The sequence below is a fragment of the Drosophila subpulchrella genome, chromosome 3R (assembly GCF_014743375.2).
Source record: "Drosophila subpulchrella strain 33 F10 #4 breed RU33 chromosome 3R, RU_Dsub_v1.1 Primary Assembly, whole genome shotgun sequence".
NCBI classification, from domain to species: domain Eukaryota; kingdom Metazoa; phylum Arthropoda; class Insecta; order Diptera; family Drosophilidae; genus Drosophila; species Drosophila subpulchrella.
Genome location: NC_050609.1, coordinates 5,871,651 through 5,896,330, shown reverse-complemented (window position 1 = coordinate 5,896,330; position 24,680 = coordinate 5,871,651). Strand labels below are relative to the sequence as shown.

Genomic DNA, 24,680 nt, shown 5'->3' with positions numbered 1-24,680 from the left:
CTTTTTCAGAACTTTAGCAGGTTAAAATATATTTGAAGATTGAAGTGCATATCTGTATATGCTTGCATATATTTATTTAAAGATTATAAATGTTAGACTCTATCTTCAATTAACGAAATCTGTTATCTTCAATTATGGATTAAGTATATTGAAATCTTTATTTCCTTACAATATATACATATTTTATATAATACATAAAGATATATTTTACAAAATTGATGAATTTCAGAAAATAAATTAATTGAATAACTTAATATGTATTTTAACAGTTAATAAAATTATAATTTTAAATTTAAAACATACGTGGTCTAGAAATCCACGTCACGTTACCGCTGTAATACGTAATAAACCGGGGCTAACGTTACGTTGAACACGTTGTAATAACTACTGAAATATCGAAATTAAAAACAAAAATCTATGTATTTTCTAATTATTTTAACTCCTTAGAATATTTTTGAATTAAATATACGTTGAAACAAAAAAAAACTTAGGATCCTAAACGAGGGTAATCGATATATCGCATAAATAAGAATTTATTATTTATATTTATCTTAAAGCGAGTAAATGAAATAATATGAATAATTTTTTAGCTAGCCCTTTGCCTTTGAAGAAATCATAAAAACATTCAAAATACGAATATAATTTGCAAAATTAGTTGCGTTACGAATTCGCCAGCCCTGAGAATCGCAGCCATCGCCACAGGCGATATATATCGCAGCGCAAAGCGAACGAAATGAACAACAACCCTGCTCTTTTTCTTTTGGACCCGTAGAACCACATGTCTGGTAACCGATTTTGATTTTCTTTTCGGCGGTATAATGCTCCAATTAATTGATTAATTGCGGTTAATTGACAACACCAGTGAACGGCGAAAGATCGGTGCGACCAGAAACGAGTCGAGTGTGTGTGCGATTGGCAAAAAATCGAGATCAATAATATTCGTAACGTTCTGCCCACCAGCGCGTGAGTGAGTGCGAGCGAGAGGCAACGAGTCCAGTGCGAGTGCGAGCAGTGCGAAAGTGTGTGTGCGAGGAAACCCGCAAAAGCAATAGCAAAGCAACAATAACAACACACGTACGCACACACACACCCCCACATATATATTCACACGCGGAGCGGAAAGTGCGTAGTGAACATACATACGAAAAAAAAAGTGGGAGAGAGATCAGAACAAAATCAAATTCTGATTCTGGCGTTCAGTCATTTTCTGGTGCGTATTTAAATCAAAACCTATGCTAGTGTGTGTGACCGCGTGCATCTTTTTGAAATTCGAGGCGAGTTGCAGGCGAAATCAGCTGTTCTTGTAGTCCAAAACCAGGGCGGCACTAACAACAATGCAGGCCGTTAAGAGAATGCATTTGTTATTGCATAATATTTGGCAGAGGGAAACATACAGATTGTTGTTGCACCGCAGAGTATAGCAACAACAAGTGTTGTTTATTCTAGATTGTTTACTATAACTGGCCATTTACACCCCTTAATTTCCTGTCACATACGGCTAACGTTAAACGTAACGTGATAAACGTAAGGCCTTGCCTGACAAGTGGCCAGCACCGTTTAGCCAGCCCTGGTCGCTTAGCGTTGTGTGTAGCCTCTGCTTCTTCCTGTTCGTTCCTACTCTTCTTCCTCTTCCTCTTGTGGTGGGGCAAAAATCTAACCTCACTTCTTCTTCTTCTTTTGAACACTGCTGTGTGGCTGCTGCATAATAATATAATACCTCTCGATTCTCAACGATTGGTCGTGCCCTCGCTACGGATTTTCTCCGCTCCTACATAGTATATAATCGTGCAAAATCGGTGGCAGTAAATTCAATTCGCCAAAGCAGCGTGACAGCCACACAGGAATTAAAGAAAGTCAAGAAAAAAGGCCGCTGGGGAGAGGCTTTTTCCGATGGCCAGTTCTTAAAAACTCGCCGCACTCCTCGGGAGGCTTTTCAGCAGTCCCCAGAAAATAAGAATCCCCGTTGAAAATATTATCACAGGTTCAAAGTGCAGTGTATGTGGGTGTGTTTGTGTGTTGTAATAGTTGCATTAAGATTGAGTAAATAAATATTATTGCGAGATGGACGAACTTGAGATTAATCGCCGTAATTGGGCAACAACACCTCGAGTTCGCTAAACTCGCAATCTTATAGAAAAACCACTAGTAAATACAGTAAAGTCAGGCTTGAAGGGAATTTAAGTAGTTTGAAGATAGTAGTTAAGTTACTGATAAAAGTTTCATAACGTGAGATACATGTACATTATGCATATATGGACTTTTATTCAAGCTGTGCTTTTAACTATTAATATTACTAATATTATAATATATATTATCTCTCTAGAAAATTTAAAATATATGCACATGTTTTAGCTTACTGTCAGTTTTAAAGCACTAAATATTTGAATTTATTATCGATATAGCTGAAAATGTTTTATAATTAAATTTTCGAAAATACAGTCTGTAAACTGAACTCTACCACAAAATATCATCCACATTGCAAGAATACTACACTGAAATGTCCAATAAAAGGTTTAATAGGTTAAAACTCAAGCGTAAAATAAAAGTTCTAAAAAAAGTTTATTACCCTTTAATGGACTGATGTTTATATTATATCGATTTTCTACTATTCTATTAAAACAGAAGCTTATATTGATTTATATTTGCATTTTCCTAATAAAATTGTGCAAATAGATGACCTAATTTAATCGATTATGCCCACAGAATTATTCCTTAGGTTGATAAGACTTACAAAACTGTGTATCTAACGAATAAACTAACCGGACTTATCTTTCTTAACCACTGCAGTTCGGAAGCCGATCTCTCGATCAACCGCATCCCGTTGAGCAGGCAAGGAAGCAGCCAAGAGTTTCCCCTGACCCGACAACGAGGATCAGCCGCTGACGAAACCGGAGCAGGAGCAGCGGATTTGCTGCCCACTCTGGAGAGGAAACCGGAGTCGAAGACACCGCAGGAGTAGCAGCCACAAGTGAGGAGCATGTCCGGCAAGGAGGAGACGCCGTCCACGGGAGGAGCCGCTCCTGTGACCACCATCGCCGCTTCTGGCAGCGCCGCCACCACCTCGTACGCCAATGTGGTGCAGAACCTGGACACCAAGAAGACCACCACCGGCAGCAGCACCACCACCACCACCGCCGTGGACAACAAAGAGAACCAACCCAATCTGAAGAGCTTAAAGTCGTGGAGCGAGGAGGCCGCCGCCGCCGAGGCAGCCGCCGTTGGGGAATCCCCGCTGGCCAGCAGTGTTAGCCTGGCCCAAACGGGGGAGAAACGCGCCGCCGCCTCGGGAGGCGATAACACCGCCGAGAACTCTTCGGAACTGGACGATAACAATGACTTTGTGCCGGTGCTATCGCACCACCGACGCGATCGCAAAAAGGCGCGCAAGGAGAAGCCGCGCGATCAACAGCCGACCGGAGGACGTGGCGATGGTCAGAAATCCCAGCAGGCTGGTGGTGGCAGACGCATCCCCGGCACCTCCGATCCCGATCGCAAGCAGTCGGTGAGGTCGCGTGCCCCACGCGGCGGAAGTCCCCGCAAGGCTGCCACGGGAGCTGTTGCTGCTGCAGCATCCAATGCTGGAGGAGCTGCAGCCGCTGGTGCTGCCCCGGGCGGACCGAAGGTACACAAGGATCGCAAGGACACCTCGCCGAGTGCCAGCATCGAGGGAGCCGGGAGCAATGGCAGCGGCAACGAGGCCAAGTCCGGCGACGGGGACCAGCAGGCGGGCGAGAAGGGGGCAGCCGGAGCAGCTCCGCCGCCCAAGCGATTCATTGCCGCACCACCGCCCAAGGTCAACGCCTGGAAGGTGAGTGATTGAATAATATTCTATTGATTTTACATAGAATCCTTAAGAGAATTGGAAGTGGTTATAGTCGAGAATATTGATTGTATTTGTCGCTATGAGAAAGTTTTATTAGGTTGAGACTTACGACTTTTGTGTTAATGGGTTTATAAAAGATATTAAAACGAGAATATGTAAATTCGTCTTGTGAGATCATAATATCAGGAACTATTCTGTACACTGTACACTTTGTTAAGACTTGGATTGACAGATTGTATCTTATATCACATGGTATAGCAACCAGTTTAAAAAGTGTCATCTAGAACAATGAATCAGATTAAAAACAGAAGCATTTGCATTTGCAAAAAAAAGGTAAGCCTAAACCAAATATTGCGAAATGCAAATAGAAAGCTCTGTAAAAATGGATTGTTCTAGAAACTACAGCAAAAAAAAGGTTTCAACCCTTTATTGCATTCAGTGAAGTGGAAATGCTTATAAAAACTTGGTTTGTAGGAAAAGTTGACAGAATACATAAGAAATTTGGGAAATGTAACGAATACATAGAGATTATATGGCAAATTCAGCTTATAATAAGCGAATATTCAATGTATATATTGATAAGGTATTGTTTCTTAGGGAACCCCAAAATGAAGTGCACGTTTTTTGCTGTCACTCGTATTTTGGTCTCCCCTTCAATTTGTTTTTTGTCCAAATTGCGTCTTAAAAATTATGGAAAAACATGACCATGTATGTATGTATGCATGACCACTATTTCGATGTACATACGTGTGTATGTGTGTTTGGTTGTTGGTAAACAAATGTGCGTAGAATGGCGGAGACGAAGAGAGGCAGCAAAGCGGGGCGGCTGATAAACGAGAGTGCGAGCCGCAATGACAACAAACACGCGGCGCAATGGAAACACGTTTTCCGCTTTTTGTTGTGGTTTTTCCTGCCGTTATCATCGTTATGCTAATAATACCAACAACAGAAGCAGAGATTACAAAATTGTATCTCATAGATACACAATTGCAGGTTGCATAATATCTGGCAAGCAGTGTGTCATCGAAAGCAAAACAAAGCGAAACACGAGAATCGCAAAACGAGGGGAAAAAACAAACATTTAATTGCATTTATTTTTATTTGTTCCTGGCTGTTTTATATTACGCAATGTCAGCGAAAATTGCTGCCGGCGTTTTTTGGCTTTCTTAAAAAACGAAAAGGTTCTTTTTTGTTTTGCAAAAAGAAAAGTTATTGGGTTTACGGTGAACCCTGTTTAAAGTAAACGTACTCTCTGTGAAATGAATAATAAACTGAATTCAGTTTTTTGGTTTTCTAATATTATTTTGATTTTTTATATAAACTTTTTCATTTTAAAACTTGCGATATTTTATTTTGTAGCTCTGTAGCACTGCAAAGTTCAATTTTATTTTAGTCCACAAAATATAGGGATGGGTTTGCTTAATTTGTTTGTTTGGTATTAATAAATAAAATGTTTGTTGCCAAGATAAAGCCAAAGCCAAAAAGTCTGTCTAATTCGTTGTTTTCATACCATTTGTTTTATTTATGCCCATGTTCTGTATTTCCAATTATTTTTTCTATATCTATAATGGCACATCTGTTTTGGGTGTCGCAACAAACGAGAGAAAAAGTTAAATATTTCACAACTAAAAATAAATGTCAAGGTCAGCCGCTTGTCGTCTATCTATCCAAACACCACCCACTTCCCACCCCCCGCGAATTTAACGAAAGTGGGAGCAAAAGGGAGACAGAAAAATCAACACAGAATGAATGGCAAAAGATAGAAAGAAAAGCAGACTCACAAACACACACCAAAAAGGTGTGGCTAATTTTCTTTCTGTGGAAAAAGCTAAAAGCCAAAAGTTTACACGTTTTAAACTTTTCTTATTTTGTTGTCAAGCGGAAGTTTGAAATTCGCTTTGCTTTCGAAAGCGTTATGTGCTACTTTAAATCCATATGCAAAGACATAGCTCTCACTTTTGACATTCTTTGCATATGCAAATCAGACTAATTAGGAAGTTAAGAGCCGTGTTTGTGCAAAAATGTATAACTTCTATGGAAGTAAAAGAGTATTTAGTTCTTATGTTAGGGAAAATAATAACATCTATTGCTATATTGTGGAAATAAATAGTTTGTATAGACTTATAAGCATTAGTTGCTTATAATTGTGTCATCAAACTGATTAGTAAGGTACTTATCCATTGTTCAGCGAGCAACAAAAATAGTTCAACAAATGATTAGAAATATTTTGGTACTCTTTTTGTATAATTTTTAAGGAATATATTTTATATACATAGGTATTATGCTCTTTTCAACCGTTTCTAAATCGATTTTCCGGTTCTGATTGTATTTAAGGGTGGAGTCTAGGTAAACTCTTATAGGTACATATATGTACAACAAAAAATCGAATTAAACTACTACTTTATTTTAAGTAATTTATTTACAATAGCACCTTAAATTTATTTTAATGCCTATGACATTTTAAGTGGTTAAACTAAAACAGGGGATTCTTTTTATAAACGCAATTTCATTGATCAGATGCAGATTGGCACAACAATTAAATTAATTTAATTAATAGCTGGGTTAACAACTTGGGTTTCGTTCATGCAATGTACGACTGGGTATTCCCATAAATTACTGATTTTTATTTATCTAATTTGGTTTACTATTACTATAACTGCTTAAAATTGGATTAAACTAATTTGGAAAAGTCAAAGATGAATCTACATAGGGGGTTAGCATATGGGTATGTAACCATTTATTAAAAATAAAAATTTCTGGATTTTTTATCCCATACAAGACTTGAATCTAAACCCATTTTTTTTTTAAATCAAAAAAAAATAATTTAAGAAATAGAGTTGAAAATTTTAGGTTTGTTTATGGGTTAAAGGTTTTTTATGATCAAATTTAGGTTAAGAAAACAGTCCATTATTTATGCATGGCTACCAAGGGGTTAACATGCACGCCAAGCTTGATTGGAGGGTTAAAAAGTGTGTCTTGAAATTGGTTAGCTTCGATTCTTGTTTTTTAACCCAGAGCGGCGACGTCGGCAGAGTTGCAGCTGCGCAGCGGCAGCGTTGCAGGGCAGCAATTCAAATTTATTTGCCCATTTATTTTTCCACGCCAGTTGCCGTTGACGTGTGCCCTGGAAGAGTTCGCGGGTGGAATAAAGCACACTTCCATTATTTTTATCTAGTTTCCATTATTAAGCCACACGATCGTGAACAGATATATTCATACAGTTATAACGTAATCAGCTGGGACGGCACGTGTTTGCAAATTCACCACGTGGTGAAATTGGCTGGGTGGCTCTGTTGCGAGGCGGTTTCAAAGAATAAATAACGAAATTATAATAATATACACATACAGCTGGAAGGCTGGAAATCGCGTGAGCCGTCGACGTGGAAGTTAGAACTTGATATACTTGTTGATACTACTACGTTAACCGTCGCGAATGGAAAGCGCCGTCTCGCTCTCTTCCGTTAACGTTACGCCGCGTTACGTAGCGTAAAGCCGAACACACAAAGAGAGTGATAAGAGCCGCCTCTCTCGCGATTTCTCTCCCCCTCCCCTCTCTCACCTTTCGGCGGAACAAAACAATAACAAACATGAAAACGAAAGTAAATATGCAATCATCTTAACTACTTAATTAAAGTTTATGGTTTTAATAGAAGAAGAGACCTCCATGCTCAATTGAGGAATGAATGTGAAATGTGTGCCATTTTTAGTACAGTGAATATTCGCTATAAAGAAAAGAGATTTTTTAAGTTAAAAAACTACTTTATTTGTTTAGATCAAATGTTGGAAAATATTTTTACATATTTAATCAATCTTATTAGGAATTGAAATGCTTAATAAAATAGATAATTTTAAAAAATATTTAAGAAAAAACACTAAAATTATTTGTGTTAAATATCAACAATAAAAGGAACCATTTATATATAGGCTATATTTTTTAATGCTTACATTTCAAGTACAAAAACAATTACCGTACCTATTAAAAATAGTTATTCCCTCTAATTGTAACCCCACTAAAACTCAATGATCTCCGATATGCGCACTGCTATTATTGTTGACCCAAGAGGCGAACAGCCATTGTAATTTAACGATCTATTTTTAGGCATTCACTTGCAACCGGAGATTAATAACATTAATTTGTCTCAATTACGTTGTCGTTCGTTGTGGGTTAGCTTTTTCCCTTCTTTATACATTACGTTGCAGAAATATTCATATTTCAAACAGAAGCGACATGGGAAATTCAGGCTTCGTAAGCCTCTTATCAGAGTATTCGATTTCGCTTAACTTTGTAATTTTCCACTCACATTGTTTTCGGAAAATCCCAAGGTACAATTGTATTTATTTTCCAATACTTCCCTTGTTGCTGTCATCTTTGTTGATGATATCAATGGGATCGGTCGGAATATGCATGTATACAGACATATAATATTTGCCTTTTATATCAGATACTTATATGTTCTTTCTTTGCCAGAAAAGTGCTTGCGCTTCCCATTTCTTTGTGCATGGGATTAAGATTTTTCCCTTGTCGTCAAGAGGAAAATGACAAAATATTTACTTATACACTTATTTTATGAACAAGGAACGAGCCTCTTTATTCTGATGCTCGATTTATAAGTGTCACAACAAACTTGATATATTTGAAATTGTAAGATATCCAGGATATCGAACACCTTCTTATATTATAAAACCAACATATATCCCGTATGTGGTATACCCAACAAATATCTTACAAGTCGATAGATAAAATTATGTACTTTAAAATCCATTGGATAACATCTTGCAATAACTTGCATCACTGATACCTATACGATTCAATAGTTGGAATTGGTTTTGGAATTGGTTTTGCGTAATACCCGATATGAGGTGTATTACATTTTTCATTTATCTTGGCAGTAGAGAAGTGCTACCTTACTTCCTTAGATCTTTCGAGTAATTATTTGCAGTACTAAAAGAGACCCCACTAAATATTTGCGCAACTATCGCAGATTATAAGAAAGTACAGTGAAGGTCACAGTGCATTCGGTTATTTAAACTGCTGATAGAAGTAATCTATGGGATTTGCTCAATATATTTTAGCGATACTGGGACGTGACCAATGCGATTGATTATAAAACCATGAGGTGATGGAGACTACCTCAAATATTTATTCGAAAATTATAGAAAACCCTGAACAAGGCATCTGTTTTACTTTCACAAATAAATGTTAAATATAGAATTTATACGGCATTTTTGTGCAAAATTGTTCTTGGCTTGTTTACCTCTCTCCGGGGACTGGAACCTCGATAAGAGTTATGTTCCTAAGCCCTGCTACGCATTTAGTAAAGTTGGTCGACTCTGTTGAGCGTAAACAACTTTTCGCACACACCCCCCATATAAAGTCGGAGTATTATTATCGGTGTTTGTGCCATGAGAGTCGTAGGAGTTCGTCGCCACGGATCCGAATAACCTGACTCTCCTCACCTCTCCTCATAAAGCCTCCAAGTCTAATCGCTCAATTTAATCACAAATAAAACTATAAATAGAAAAAAAAGTAAAATGAATAATAGTCATTAAATTGTTTGTGTTTAAAGCTGGACGGCCTTTTGCGTACCCATTAGTCTTAGAGTGCAAAAGGGATATGATATGTTCTTGAAAATGTTTCATTCTCTAGTGTTTTTAATTTTTTTTTTTTATTATTTTGAAACCATTTATGTTATTCTATGATGATACTCAACTTTAATGTGTAATTTAATAATTATGTGAACTTTAGATGTTATACTTAACAATTCTTTGAAGAACATAGTTTTTACTGTTCTGATCTTTAAGTAAAATCAAATTAACTGAGTATCATGTAGGCTATCATCTCGATTCTCGTGTTATATTAGTATATTTGTTATTTTGCATGTAAGCTGAGCTGATTGTGGGCACTTGTTCTCCATATATAAAATTTTTTTTTTTTGCCCACGTATAGCTATCATTTTTTTTAGCTCACTCGATTGGCTGAGCACGTTTTCTAGTTTTATTTTCGCATTTTTTTTACAATATTTTTACATAACGTCTTTTGCGGCCGGCATTATTGACTGGTTTTTGCATTCTGCTTGTAGTTTCAATTTGCTAAGACGCAGAAAGACCCGTCGACCGTCTCGCAACCTCAAAAAGGGGTATGTATACTATATACCACCCCGATCCCTCCTGCACTATAACCTCAAACTGATTACGAGCGATTCGATTGTTGACTTAGAGAACGCGGAGAATGCCAGAATCGCTGAATGTGGGTCTTTTTGCACGTTTACCCGGCTCTCGGTCATTGTTTGCCTTTATTTTTACTTCTCTTTGTCGTATTTTTATACGATTTCAGTTGTTGCTATCGTGCTAGCCCGATTCTAATGTTATTTAAAATAGTCATTTTGCATTGCAAGCGCCTCAGTTGTCTTTTAGCGATCGCTCGATGTGGTGCATTCACAGAGATCCCAGAGATATACTTAAAAAGTGGTGTTAAAAAACAAGACAAACTGAAACAGTTGGGATAACTGAAACTTTATTTATAGGCAAGTTCAAGTTTGTTTTGTATAATAAACAATTTCAAGTACTTTATGAATCACTGTACAGAGTTAAAGCGAAATCAAGACACCTTTTTATACTATCAATGACCTTGAACCATCCGTCTTAATGAATGTGCCTAATCGTTGTTTGAAAAAACTTACCCATAGGTATTATAGTATTCAAAATTTAATGACAAACACCCAAGTACGTCAGCAATTATGTGGGGGTTCAAAATGTCTGAAAATGATAAGAAACATGCTTGTATAAATATAGAATTCGAAACATGTGCTTGACAAGTGGCACACGTTAATCAAATGTTTATGGGAAAGCGTTCCCTATGAGTGCGTACAGTGGAAAATTACAAACAGTAGTATTTACCTTGTGACTCATAGGAAAATGTCCTTCTCCGATGCAAAACTACTCGACTATGACTCACAAAGAACGAAAAATTCCCTGTCCTTGCAATTGAGTAGAGTCATGGTCATTCTCCATATAGTTTTCATAGAACTTTATTCGAAATGATTGCAATCGTTTATAGTTTATTGGCACACATCATGCATTTATCCTTGGAAATTGAGATGAATACGTGATCAACTGCATGGAAAGTGTTAAAATATATTTAGTATAAGCGTGACCCATTCAGGTATACTAAAGAAATTTATTTAATGGGTGTAATTAATATCTATTTATTTCAAACTTGGTAAAGGTCGAGGGTAAATATTCATGATAAAGGAATTTCATTTCAAAACAATATAATTTTTTCGTATCTTGTTTATCATAGGTATGTCATATCAGCTCTGTGATATGATATATGGGCTTGATAATGGTTTAAGGTCAAAATTAAGCTTAAGGTCATTATCTTTCAAGTTTCAAATGATATGGTAAACAAGCCTTATTATAATAGGTAAATAAAAAAATAGATCATAACAATAGGGGAACTGTAGTTTTGCTATAAATGCTATTGTATTCAATATTTTTGATTTAGAGTATTTTTTCCAAGGGGTACTTAAAAAAAGTTTTTTCCCTATACAATATTTTTCATTGAACAATTTAAGCAACATCTCGATTTACTCTCTCTCCTTACATCTCTCTTTGTTTTGAAGTTTTCCCACCACGTTTCTCCACTTTTTGACTCTCCTTCGTATGGCCTACGTGCCGAAAATCACATGTTGTTTTGTTTTGCCTCTTTTTTATGCTCCGTAAAAGTTACATACCTCGTGTGCGAGCGGGATGGCCAATGTTTATGTTTATAATAGTTAGGTTTTTGCTTAATTTGGAGATATACGTATCACCTGTTTTCAATTCATAACCTTTGGGAAGTGGGTGTGTGAACTTATGAAGTCGATCAAAACAACATTTAGAAAATGCGTATAAAAACAAAACCATAAAATAAACGCACGTACGCACACTGAGCGAAAACCTGTATCCATTGAATACATATAAAAATTGAGATACAGATACGAGTACAGGGTGCCCTGCGCCTACTCTCTCGCCGGCTACGTCTCTCCCTCTCTCTCTTTCTCTCACGCATCCATGAACCGGCGCATCGGCTGTTTTTTGTTTTGTTTTTGTTTTGGATCTGGGGGATACAGTGGTACTTCTTTAGATACAAAAAAACATGTAAAGGCTTTGAGCTTTTAAAAAAAACTAAAAGTATTAATTTGGGATTCTTGGATCAATTATATCTTTGTTATGGTACATAGATTGTAAAAATATAGATACTGTGGTACAAAACACTCTGTGAAATCTTTAGGCTAATAAAAAATGCTAATTAGGAACCTTGAATCACTTATATATGTGGAAAGGTAAATAGATTTAAAAATTCCAAATTTATCATTCCAAAAACATTTTCGAATGTTAGTGGTATTTAGTTACCAAAATTACAAATCTAATTTTATTACACTACGTACTCTCCAATGAAACAATATAATCTTTTTTAAATAACTAAAATCAAATAAAACGGAATTTTAGGGTCTAAGATCAATATATTGGGTTACTTAACAAATTTTACAGAAGCTTCACTGTACGCTTTTTATGTTGCTCTGTAAAACCAGTTGTTGTTGCCGTGCTTTATGCCTCCGCCCTGCCTTTGTTGTTGTGCTATCGTCGTCTTCGTTTTTGCTCACGTAGTCAACGCGTGGACAGCGAAAAAAAGGGGGGGAGAGAGAGAGAGAGAAAGAAAGAAAGAGGAGAGGCGAGGCGAGGCGAGGCGAGGCGAGGGAGCGATAAAGAGGCAGAGGCATATTCGAATCGAAAAACTGTCGCTATCGCACAGAACTCATCCAACGTTTCGAGAGAACGGACGCGTTTCAGAATTATACCAGACAATTGTTTAAATAAACCCAAGAGGCCCAATAAAAATTAAAAGCGGCAACAACAACTGTGCTAATTGCTCGTTCTAGCAAAGGTGTTGTATGAAAAGCCATACAAACAAAGATAACAGAAAAACCCGCAGAGACAAGTGATTAAAAGTGAACCTAAGCAAAGAAACTAAAAGCTCTTGTACGAAAAACGAGGTAATTTTCCAGTGCCAGAACGAGAAATAAACCGCTCTCTAAAATATATATATATACATTATGCGATATAGTAGATAGCCACCCTTGTCTTGAACTAAATCTGGGTTAGGGACACTGCGCATAGGGAGTTCAGTCGGAGTTGCATTGATTTTTAACCATTTTTCGGAGTTACCTACTCTGTGTACAGCCTTTGGGACTTAACTCACATCCGTCAAATGTGTTTCTACTTACAGATATCGGCTAAACAATCCGGCAGCCCAAAGGCAGGAACTTCTCCATTGGACAAACGTGTTTTGCAGCCCAAGGCACAGCAGCAACAACAAACCAAGCAGACTGCCAGCCAAAGCAACAACGCACAGAACACAGCCAGCAACAAAAAGACACAACAACAGCAGCAACAACCGCAGCAGCAACAGCAACCTCAACAGGGCGCAACACCAGCAGCAACAACAACTGTACAGACAACAACAACAGCAGCAGCAAGCACAACAGCAGCAGCAGCAACACCATCATCCGCAACAGCAACAACATCATCAGCAGCAGCAGCAACAACTGAAACAGCCGCAACAACAACTACTGGTGAGTGCCGTGGTCGATGGAAAATTTTCCATACAAAACTCAATTAATCTCAAGTGAACTAGGAAAAAAAAGACCTACAAAAAACCATAAATATTACTAGCTCTCAGTCAAAAAATATGGTGAATGTGTAGCTATAAATTTTAATATCAATCTATAATTTTATTGGTGGTATTATTTATAGATGTTTTTGATTTTGCATAACATATTAGTAAAAGAGTGGTAAAATATATAGTATTTTGTGAATATTTCATGAGTTCAACGACCTCCAATTAGGGTTAGGAACCGAGAGTTGCATAGGTTCAATTTAACATGTTCACGAGGGTTTCAATATTTTCTTCAATCCTGTTAATAAGCAACTATTATAATATTAAAGAAACTATAGGAAATACTATTGATTATTGTACAAGTTAAAGGGAATTCTAAGATTTCGCAATTGTAAATTCCATATACTTTGCTACCCCCCATAGAGTTGTTTTGATGAAAGAGATGTGAATGGGAGAACCTGACCACCATGTGACGGTCCCTCGCGCACTTGTTCTCATTCTCGTCTCACGTGTCGCCGACTCTCGGGCTTTTCACTCGGGTTCTCTGTTGACCTGATGCTCCGAGAGAGGGCCTCAATTTTTGGCGACGCATATGGCGTGGCATGGCCTGATTTCTTATTTTTAAAACACTGTTCTTGTACTTCAATATGCTCACACCAGAACTGCTTGTTTCATTACAGTTGATGCCAGTCAGGCAGATGTGCTTGCCAAAGTCGTGGTAAAGGACAAAAAGAAGGTCAATCAGAAGGTGAGAAATCAATTAATTAAGCTCTTAACTATAGCCGATGAAATGGTAAACACAACAATGATATCTTATGAAAAAACTACTTGTTATAAAGCACATGTGCATCTATATTTTGATATTTTTATAAATATATCATAGGTACATATAGCACAAATATTGAAAAAAGTAAAACAAAAACTTAAAAAGATTTATAACATAAATCTACTTCTTAAATGAAAACTAAGCAAAATATTGCATTTGTTTTCATAAGATAGAAATTTTGATTTTACATTAATCACTTTATCAAGGCTAATCGATCACATTACTAAGTTCGTAATTCTAAATATGCAACACGATATTTTACAGGCCAGCGACTTTAGCAACGTTGGTGACTGGCCCACGCTAATTGGCGGAACTTCTGGCAGTGGCAAAGCCACCAGCAACGAACCCAAGCGCAACCCAACGAAAAAACAGCAGCCAGCCAAAACAGCAGCTGCAGTAGCAGCCAGCAACACCACTTCAAGTGAAGTTGCCACAGAGTCTAACGTCGCCCCCTCGAGCAGCGGCAGCAGCAACAGCAATCCCAGCAGCAGCACCGCCACCGCCACCGCCACCACCAACAACCAATCCACAACTGCATCTGTTGCCAGCACGAGTCATGATGCCAAAGCCCAGCGAGACGCTGAACCAGCGGCCAATGCTGCTGCAGGAGCTTCTGGCACCGCTGCCGGGCCTGCCCTCACCAAGAAGCTACCCAAGCACAAGTGGCGTCCGCTGCCCATCGATCTGGCTAAGTCCAGTCGCCCCAAGCCGATTGGCGGCCGGCCAAATCGGCGGCTCAGCGATGATGGCGCCGACCAGCGCCGCCCACCGCGCGTCTACCATGACCGCCAGCCGGGCGCTGGAGGAGCGGGAGGCGAGTCGCGGCATCCACACGCTGGCCGGCATCCGTACGGGTCACGCACAGCGGCTTCTACGTCCGAGCGCGTGGATTCCTGGCGTAGCAGCAGCAGCACCACCGCCGCAGCGCTCGATGAGCAGCGCTCTGGAGCAGCGGGTGGTGCCGGGTCAACAGCAGCAGCTGGCTCAGCACCGCGCGGGCCGCGTCGCTACCGGACGCCGTACCGCGGCGGGCGGCAAGGCCGGGGCGGATTCTCCCGACAGGGACCAGGTCGCCCGACTCATCGCATACCACGCCATCTGCTAGCTTCGGGCGAGTATGCCAACTATCTGCCGGCGGACGCCGCCGGCGCCGACTCCTCGCAGTCGTCGTATGTGCTCATGGGCACCCACTACTTTGGCAACGTGCCCGCCGCCTACATCGAAATGGACGCCACCAGCGTCAAGGAGGCCATCAAGAAGCAAGTGTGAGTAGATCAGTACAATATATGCCTAATGCCTTTTGCTAGATGTATGCTGGTTTGGGAAATGATTAAAAATCACAAGATTGTATTAATTTAAAATAATTCTACATTTTAAAGAACTTATATTTAATATCTGAAGTTGAATTATAGTAATTTCATGTAAATTCCTCGAATTGTCAAACCCTATGCTAAATGTTTTCCCAGAACCCCTTACTGAACTCTCTGCAGCCAAAGGCATTATATCTGTCGTATCTAAGAACCTTTTTGTTGACCCCCACTTTCTCTCCTTTCGATCCCCCTTAGTGAATACTATTTCAGCGCCGACAATCTTACCGGCGACTTCTTTTTGCGCCGCAAAATGGACCCCGAGGGCTATATCCCAGTCACCCTGATCGCCTCGTTCCATCGCGTTCTCGCACTGACCACCGATGTGGCTTTGATTGTGAACGCCATCAAGGAATCGGATAAACTGGAGCTCTTCGAGGGCTACAAGGTGCGCACCAAGACGACACCGACCACTTGGCCCATCACCGATGTGCCGGAGACTCAGGAAGGGGAACTTAAGGCTGGCGCCCAGGTGGTGGAGCAGAATCAGCCGGAGAAGCAGGGGGATGAGGAGAAACTGGAGGAGCAGACTGAGGTCGGTTCGCCGCCGCCCGTTCTCACAGCGGCGATGGCCACAAAGCCGCTGAGCAGCATTCCGCCGCCGCCTGTGCCAAGGAACTCACAGAATCTGGTGCCCAAGATGTTGCAGGAAAAGCAGCAGCAGAGATCAACTCTCAACTCTGTTAATGCGATCAGTGTGCTGACCCAACAGGTGGAGGGTGGTGCCGCCGAGCTGGCTGGACATTTGAGTGGACTGGCGGAGAGTGTGAAGCCCAAGTCGACATCGACGCCGGACAAGAGGTCTGCGGCTGCTGCAGCGGGCAAGGGAGCTGGTGCGGCGGCAGCTGCTTTGGTAGCGGAGCCGGAGGGCATGTGGAAAGAGGTAAAGAGACGCTCCAAATCAAATGCTATCAAAGAAAACGCTACTACACCACCACAACAACAACAGCCACCGCTTTCACAAACGCTCAACAACAATAATAACGATAATGTCAAAACGAACAACACCTCGTCCACGTCCAAGTCCAAGTCCACGTCCAACAACGCCCCATCCAACGCCTCATCATCAGCCACTGTGTGTGTAACCACCAACAATGCTTCCTCAGCCACCAAAGCAACCACCAATAATGCCACCAAAACCACAACCACCTCCACCGCCACTACCACCACGAACAACAACATAAAATCTGGCAATGCTGCTTACTCCAAAACCCACTCCAAATCCTCATCCAAAACAGCTGCTCCGCCATCCGCTCAGTGCCATGCCGAAAAGGAAGAACTAGACTTCCAGTTTGACGAGGAGCTAATGGACCCCCTACCCCCCGGCACCGGACGCATCAACAACTTCACCGAGAACTTCTCCGACGACGACGAGTCCGATTACGAGTTTGCCGATCGTGACATTAACAAGCTGCTGATTGTCGCCCAAGTGGGTCGAGCACCCAAACACGAGGGCTACGACCGCACCGCCGACTTTACATCGCGCACGAAAATCACCCAGGATCTAGAGAACATCATCAACGACGGTCTGGTCAACTATGAAGAGGATCTGTGGACCACTACCAACGTTGTGACTGATTACAAGACTGTTAATGTGATTTCCCAGGCGGACTTTGAAAAGCTGGCCGGTGGTCGAATCAAATCCGTGATGGCGCAGCAGGTGGTGCCCCCACCGCCGCCAATTGAAGAGGATTTGGATGAGACCCTTGTGGGTGATACTACACTGAACTCCACGCTGAACAACACCCTGAAATCCCGACGTGCCCGCTTTTATGCTGCTCCTAACTCGCACTCGATTGATCCCCGGACGCCGAGGAAGAGGAAACTCCGCCACACCGCCAATCCGCCAGTGGAGGCCCACGTCGGTTGGCTGCTTGACACCGTGGAGCACCGACCGCGCACCACATCGATGGGATCCTCGGCGGGCACATCGCCCACTGCCTCATCGTACGGATCGTTTGGATCCTCGGTGCCGCAATCGTTGCCCATATTCCAGCATCCGTCGCATGCACTGCTCAAGGAGAACAACTTCACCCAACAGGCCTACCACAAGTACCATTCGCGGTGCCTCAAGGAGCGCCGACGATTGGGCTACGGACAGTCGCAGGAGATGAACACCTTGTACCGCTTCTGGTCGTTCTTCCTGCGCGAGAACTTCAACAAGAGCATGTACAACGAGTTCCGCTCGCTGGCGCTGGAGGATGCCGGCAATGGCTTCCGCTACGGTCTCGAGTGCCTTTTCCGGTTCTTCTCGTACGGCTTGGAGAAGAAGTTCAGACCAAATGTCTATCAGGATTTCCAGGACGAGACGGTTGCCGATTATGAAACAGGTAAGAATTGATCGGAATTGTACAAAATTAACACACATTTAAATTTAAATCCGTTACTAATTATGTTTCCTTTTACCAGGTCAACTGTACGGCCTTGAGAAGTTCTGGGCCTTCCTCAAATACTACAAGAACGGCGAGAAGTTGGAGGTGCAGCCCAAATTGGCAGAGTACCTGAAGAGCTTCAAGAACATTGAAGACTTCCGCGTGGTGGAGCCAGAGATCAACGAGATGCTGCAGGGAGTGGGCAGCCTGAATCCCGGCCGTCAGCTCAACCGTCACCGCAGTGTGTCCGAGAGCGATGGCACGGCTGTTATAACGGCCGGCGGACGTCGCCTCAATACCACCATCACCAATCGCAGCGACTATGTGGGCAGGTTGTTGCAGCAGCAGCAGCAACAACAGCAGCAACAGCAATACCACCATCATCAGCAGGGCTACGGGGGCTACAATCAGCAGCAAAACCGCAGACGCACAGGCTCCTTCGGCAGCAGCACAGTGCGCATTCGCAGCGGATCCCTGGGCAACAAGCCGCAGGTGGCCAATCGCAATCAGGGATCGCAGCACGAGTTGCGACGCGGCGGCAGCAATACAGGCCTGGCGCCACACAAGCGACAACAGCAGCAACAGAAACCGAAGCCTGGAGCAGGATCACAGACAAACTCAGCACGTGCCACAACATCAGCGGCAGCAGCAGTGGCAGCCGCCGCTTCGGCAGCAGCAACATCATCTGCAGCGGCAACAGCAGCAGCAACGCCAGCGGTAACGGTATCGGGCTCGTCATCGTCACAGAAGTAGTTACACAATAATGCAGAGACACTTTGAATTAGGTGTAAGTTAATATCTACGACTTAGTTTTCAGGGGCACGCGCATCCGATGCTCCGCACTCTTTTGTTTATTCATTCTTATTATTCTTTTGTAGTATTCAAGTCAAGCGTAAAGTTGGAACAGTCGTTAGCGTTTAGCATAATTAAGTGAAATTTTTGAAATTTGTTTATTGCAATTTGCCTAGCGCTCGTTGGTTTAGTAGTTACGATTCTAATTGTTTGTTTCTCGCATACCCTCGACAAAAAACTAAAAAATGGTTGCTTACGAAATGCTCAATGCTCACACAAAACAAAAACCACTCACACACACCAATTACACACAGCGGGGTCTGTCTGCTTTGTACCAGTGCCAACCAGCCATGATCTTGGAAAAAAATAACGAAACGATTGCCCTTACATTTTTGTTCTGTTGATTATTCTCCTTATTTTTTTAATGCGATGCAAAAACCAAGGCAAATTTTCCTACTTAGAGCAGCGTTAATAATTGACGTAATGCCATGAACTGTTGTACTATACGATTAAAGATAATAACCATAACGATAACGATATAACCTATGCATATATTACCTAACGAAAACTGAAAACAAATCAAACGAAATTGATACACAACAAAAACCAAATGATCTTAATGCAAATAAATTTTGTAAATTACAAAAGAATATATATATACATATATAACTCCGTATGAAGCAAGAAAACGCGTATATATGATTACTATTATTATGATTATTTTTTTGTGTGTGACCTAAGCGCAAATGTAAAATGTAATTGTTTAAGAGGCAGCGAGAACTTGTAATCCTTAAACCCAATTGAGGCAAGCGGGGCTCAAGTGCCAGCGAATTTTAGTTGTTTAAGCATTTACCACAAGCCAGTCCAGCGCAATCGCCAGCGGTATAGCAATAGGTATCCGACTTGGACTCGGGTCCACAGCTTCCCCTGTCGCAGTGCACTGCCCCCAGTCTATAGCGATCCGATCTATCTATCGAATTGGTCCACCCCCGAAAACCTCAGAACTTCGTACCCCGCCAAGCATTTAGAAGCATGTCAAAAACCATTTATTTTTTACCTTTAGTTTTTGCACTTGTTAATTTTTAATTCGAGAAAACTACGACTATAAAAAATTCTAGAAAAAAAGAACAAAAAAATTTTAAAAACACAAAAATTGTCAAGTCCAAAAAAAGTTTAAAACTTTATAAAAACAACAAAGGCAAATGATGCAAACGAAAAAAAAGCATTAAGAGATAATGAAGTTTGTTTCGCATAGTGAATAGATCTAAATTTAAAACATATGTGAGAAATCAAATGTAAGCTTAATACGGATAACAACTATATATATCTGCATATATCCAAACACACATATAGAGAGACTTTAAAGCGTGACTGCAATTTGAGAATACTATAACTAAATAAGAGGCGAACGGTGAAGTTGTCCGATGCCGCCTGACGGTGAGCAGTTTGCAAAACTCTCTCAAGGTCCTTCAGCCCCTCGATTTTGCTTAGCTCATCTAGCCTAAGCAAGCATACACACAGCACACACCACACACCACACCACACCACGCAAATACGAAAAGTGCAAAGAACGTTTCATTAAATATTATTTTGTAATCATTAGATATCTGTAAATATACTTCCCTGCTTCTTTTTTAAAATGTCGCCTTATCAATTTTATCCACACATAAACACAATCACATCCATATTGGCCAGACGCTTCTGTATGAGCTTAACGATCTATCAATATTATAGATATTATAAAATGAGAGAGATGTCCGACGACAATTCAATCGGCTGTTGCGTAATTATACATAGTTCTGCCACAACTATTTTGTTTTTCACATGAAGTGTTGACTTTAGTTTATGATAACACACAACCACACATTTGCTTATTGACTTTATGTGCCCTTTAAGTTTGCAACTTTTATATAAATAATTTAAAATTAACTATACGAATATGATACGATACACACACACACACACAGACCTACGAAATGAACATAATGGAACTCTATTAAAAGTAATTTTGTAAGCTACTTAAATATGGAAAATGCGAGAGGAATACTAAGCAAAACGAAAGAAATGATTATTGTGAAAAACGTGATAGTTTAAACCATAAAGAGTAATATTTACTTCTATTATTATATTAATAATTAATTATACGATGCATATATATGGATATGTATATGTAAAACGGAAAACCACAAAAATTTCTAAACTAACGTAAACAAAAAAAGTAAAAAATTTTTTTAAAATTACCAACACAAAAAAATGTTAAAAACAATGAGTAGAAAAACTAAAACAAAAAAATGAATAAAAAAAACTTGAAAAAACCAAAACTTGGGTTTGTACTATGGGTTGGAAAAATGTTTTTACCAGCGGATGGCGATGAAGAAAATAAAGGTAGTTTATACCTAAGCGACTTCGTTAGCACTTGTTTGGTTCATTTATAAAATTGTATCCATTTTTAATCAGAACCGCTTTTTTCAAACAAGGGGCAAAAAACGCCCCATCGATTGACCCCTTGAGTAATTAACCCTTTCAAGTGTGTGTGCCATTTTTCACCCGGCGACAAAATGCAGGGGTCCGCACTACAAACATCTTTTCAAACAACAGCTGTGATCTCCATCCCCGACACATGTTGTTGGCTTTGCAGAGCATTGGGTGTCACAGATTAACGCCTTACTTGAATTATGGCCTGGCTCCTGGCTCCTGGCTCCCGGCTCCGAAGCAAACTACTCCACAAATCCGGGCGAGCGCGTGGAAAAATCATGTATAAAACATAAGAGCGGCACAGGCATTCGCAGGGGTGGTACACTAAAAAAGATTGCTAACTTTTCCTTTATACTGACTTTAATACTTATTAAAATTTAATAAGAAATATTTTTTCTTATGTCATTTAAAAAATACTTTTTGTTGGTCTTTTTGAAGTATTAAGACTATCTAAAATCAATGTTTGAATTTAAAATATTTGATGAAGATATTTATTTCTTAAATTGTTTTTTATTCAGAACAGAAATTTGTAACTCCCAGTGTACCGAGTGGGGTGGGGTTGTGTGGCATTTTGTCGACAAAGGACAAGACGCAAAGGCACGCAAGGACCTGAACCAGAGGACGAAGGACCTAGGACCTGGCACCTCGCAGCCGATAGCCTGGAGAGGCGTTTAAAAATTGAAAACCAATTTGGTAGCGATTTAAAACAGACGATTGGAGGGGGCCAAAGTTGGGTTCTTGCGGGGCTTACGAAATGAGTGGCGGTGCGGGCCGGCAGATGGCGTGTGTGTGCGCCGGCTGCCGACTGGCAGTGCGACTTTTCGCACCTCAAGCGCAAGTCCTGACCCCGACAGAGCTTAGATTGTGTTACCAATATTTATGGCTCAATGGGGATAAGGGCTTTCGGCTGGCGTGACCGCGACCAGGTCTAATCACACGTGACCCCTTCCTTGGGGAAGGGCAGGACCGAGTTCACATATCGCATTCATATCGAAGCTAAATTTAATGGGCGTTTAACGTGTGACTCGCCTTTGAACTTTTCCCGCACTTAGCTCACGCACATGCTTCCGGCGAAAAAGTGGGTTGTACATACACTGGTGGAAAAAATAATAGAAACGATTTTCACTTCTGCACTTCTTATTAAATAGCAAAGTAAGTACGAAAGTTCTGGGCTTCATACCAATAACCTTTTTGTTCCTTATTAAAAAACATACATAAGTATTTGTTAAAAAAAAATATATATGAAATATATCTACTTTGTTTTTTATGAAATAAAAAAAAAATAAGAAAGCGAGTAAGCCGTTTCTATTATTTTTTCCACCAGTGTATACCCGTTGGGTGTCTTGGAGTCCGGGGATTCCGGGATACACGTCAATGTTGCAATTTATTGGCGTTTCCTCTAATAACCAGCGACTGCTGTTCCATTGAACGCCAGCAGTTTTCCCCTACGGCCTGACAAGACATTAATTGGATGGACTTGATCAAGAAATACAAGACGGACCAAAGGATTTTCGAAAGAACAAAGGAACTTTTGTGTACATTTTAGGCATGGGGTAAGCTATGTTGATTTACTGTCCAAAAGGGGTATTGACACCCTAAGTCTTGAGAAGGCTCTACATAAGGTAGGAGTAATGGGATACATCTTTAAATTCGAAGGGGTGTCTATAAATTAAATTTGTATGCAGATATTTCATAATGAGTATTTTGAATAAATTTATCGATTCTATCTTAGATAAACTAATTTGTTCTTTATATCCTTGCAGTTCTATCACCGGACAACCCACACAACCTGTCAAAAGCTGTCATTATCCAGACCCCCATCCCGCATCTAAATATTCTATATCATGTTTCAGATTACACATCGAGGACTCGCCACCTACCTGCCCACTTTCCAAAAGCTGAACAAACATTCGACATGTGATGGGTTCGGGGGAAACCACAGGCATAACAATTTGCACATTGGCTTAGCGTAATTATTGCCGCGATCCAAAAATATAATTTGAAGCTTTCAACAATTTTAATACCAAAATTTTCGCTTTGGTGCGCCGTCTAATTAGTTCGACCCCCGGACGGGGAATTCCGGAATTTGGATCGAGGGGGCGTGGCAGAAGGCCGACAAACCTGTGTCAAAATTTTATCACCGCAACAGAAATGGCCGGAACCCCGAATAAAACTGGCCCATCCCCTTGGGAGATGGCTGGCATGGCCAAAAAATTATCCCACTATTCGCAATAATTAAATGAAATATTTTATAAAATGGTTTCCGGTTGCACCATAGCGGCGTTTCGGCGAAAAACTAATTATACTTATTTTAGGGTCTTTCATAACTGGTGGAATCGGAATCAACCAATGGTAAATACAATATATATGAAATAGATATATATATAGAATTCGCAGTCTGAAAATGAAATTCCAATGGTGTTGCATTCTTTAAACTCAATGACATTTGAGCATGCATGAACTGTTCATAAATAAATGTTTCTCTGCACAAAGTACGTCATCCAAATGGAATATTTACTTGGGTTACATTTATATCGAAAAACTAAATTACATTCATTTTGATATTTGCCTCGACTGCATAAATAAATGCTAAAATAAAAATGAAAGTATTTTTTTTAATTACTCTCATTTATGAGTGCTATTCAATATATATTTGCCAATACTTCGTATGAAAATATGTATATACTTTTAATAAATAAATATAAAGCGTACGCTAGCAGAGTTTATATTGAATTGAAACCTAAAAAGCTGAAGCATTCTTTTGCTAATTCCCATCACTTTAATACCCAAAGGAACTCTTTTCCTTGCTCCGATACGTTTTCATGTTTTACATGCCCAATTAGCTGAGTTGTCCGCTTAGGAATCGGCCGCAAATTCGAGGATCTGTGCCGGAATGCAATTCCATTAATTCCGACTCGGCTCCGCTCTGTTTTGGTCTACTCAAACTATTTGCATTGCCATTATGTAGCCCACGCACTTGCCAGGACCTTAATGGGTAGGGCTTACACAGCAATTACATTTCATTTCAAATGCACTACACAAGTACCCCGCACACACTCCGGACTTGACAAATTGTCACAGAGCGAGCCGAGGGCCCAACAGGGAGACAAAATCAAATTAATGATATGAATTTCTTATTTAAGGACATTAACGCAAGGTCTGCCTCCTGGGCGAACATACTGCGTTGAGATCCGATTAGTGTTGCCAATTTGGGTACCGAAAGCAGCTGCGTTCTGGATTCATAGCAGACTATTCTCTATAAATACGATGTTTATAGATAGTATCTTACAAAAAATATGTTTTTAGATTTTTACGATTAAAAATTACTTAAAACATAATTTCCTTAAAAATTTAATTTACTTTTGGC

General features: G+C 40.3%; 1 protein-coding gene across 3 annotated transcripts; it reads left to right on the top strand.

The window, feature by feature from the left end:
- Positions 1 to 762: 762 nt before the first annotated feature.
- On the top strand, positions 763 to 20,478 carry LOC119563468 (la-related protein 1). 3 transcript variants are annotated; one of them, XM_037876878.1, is made up of 7 exons: positions 763 to 1,210; positions 2,788 to 3,808; positions 13,092 to 13,437; positions 14,162 to 14,229; positions 14,572 to 15,572; positions 15,873 to 18,004; positions 18,084 to 20,478. In XM_037876878.1, the coding sequence occupies exons 2-7, from the start codon at positions 2,978 to 2,980 to the stop codon at positions 18,797 to 18,799; spliced, it is 5,094 nt and encodes a 1,697-aa protein (XP_037732806.1). In that variant the 5' UTR covers positions 763 to 1,210; positions 2,788 to 2,977; the 3' UTR covers positions 18,800 to 20,478. The 3 variants fall into 3 exon arrangements, with proteins under 3 accessions (XP_037732806.1, XP_037732807.1, XP_037732808.1); XM_037876879.1 differs by lacking the exon at positions 763 to 1,210 and adding an exon at positions 1,705 to 1,995; XM_037876880.1 differs by lacking the exons at positions 763 to 1,210; positions 2,788 to 3,808 and adding an exon at positions 7,272 to 7,422.
- Positions 20,479 to 24,680: the final 4,202 nt, after the last annotated feature.

Bases quoted from the DNA above. Each gene is read 5' to 3' on its own strand.
- LOC119563468 (XM_037876878.1), top strand. From the start codon at position 2,978: ATGTCCGGCAAGGAGGAGACGCCGTCCACGGGAGGAGCCGCTCCTGTG. The intron at 3,809-13,091 runs GTGAGTGATTGA...TTCTACTTACAG, and splicing joins CCAAGGTCAACGCCTGGAAG to ATATCGGCTAAACAATCCGG. The intron at 14,230-14,571 runs GTGAGAAATCAA...GATATTTTACAG, and splicing joins AAAAGAAGGTCAATCAGAAG to GCCAGCGACTTTAGCAACGT.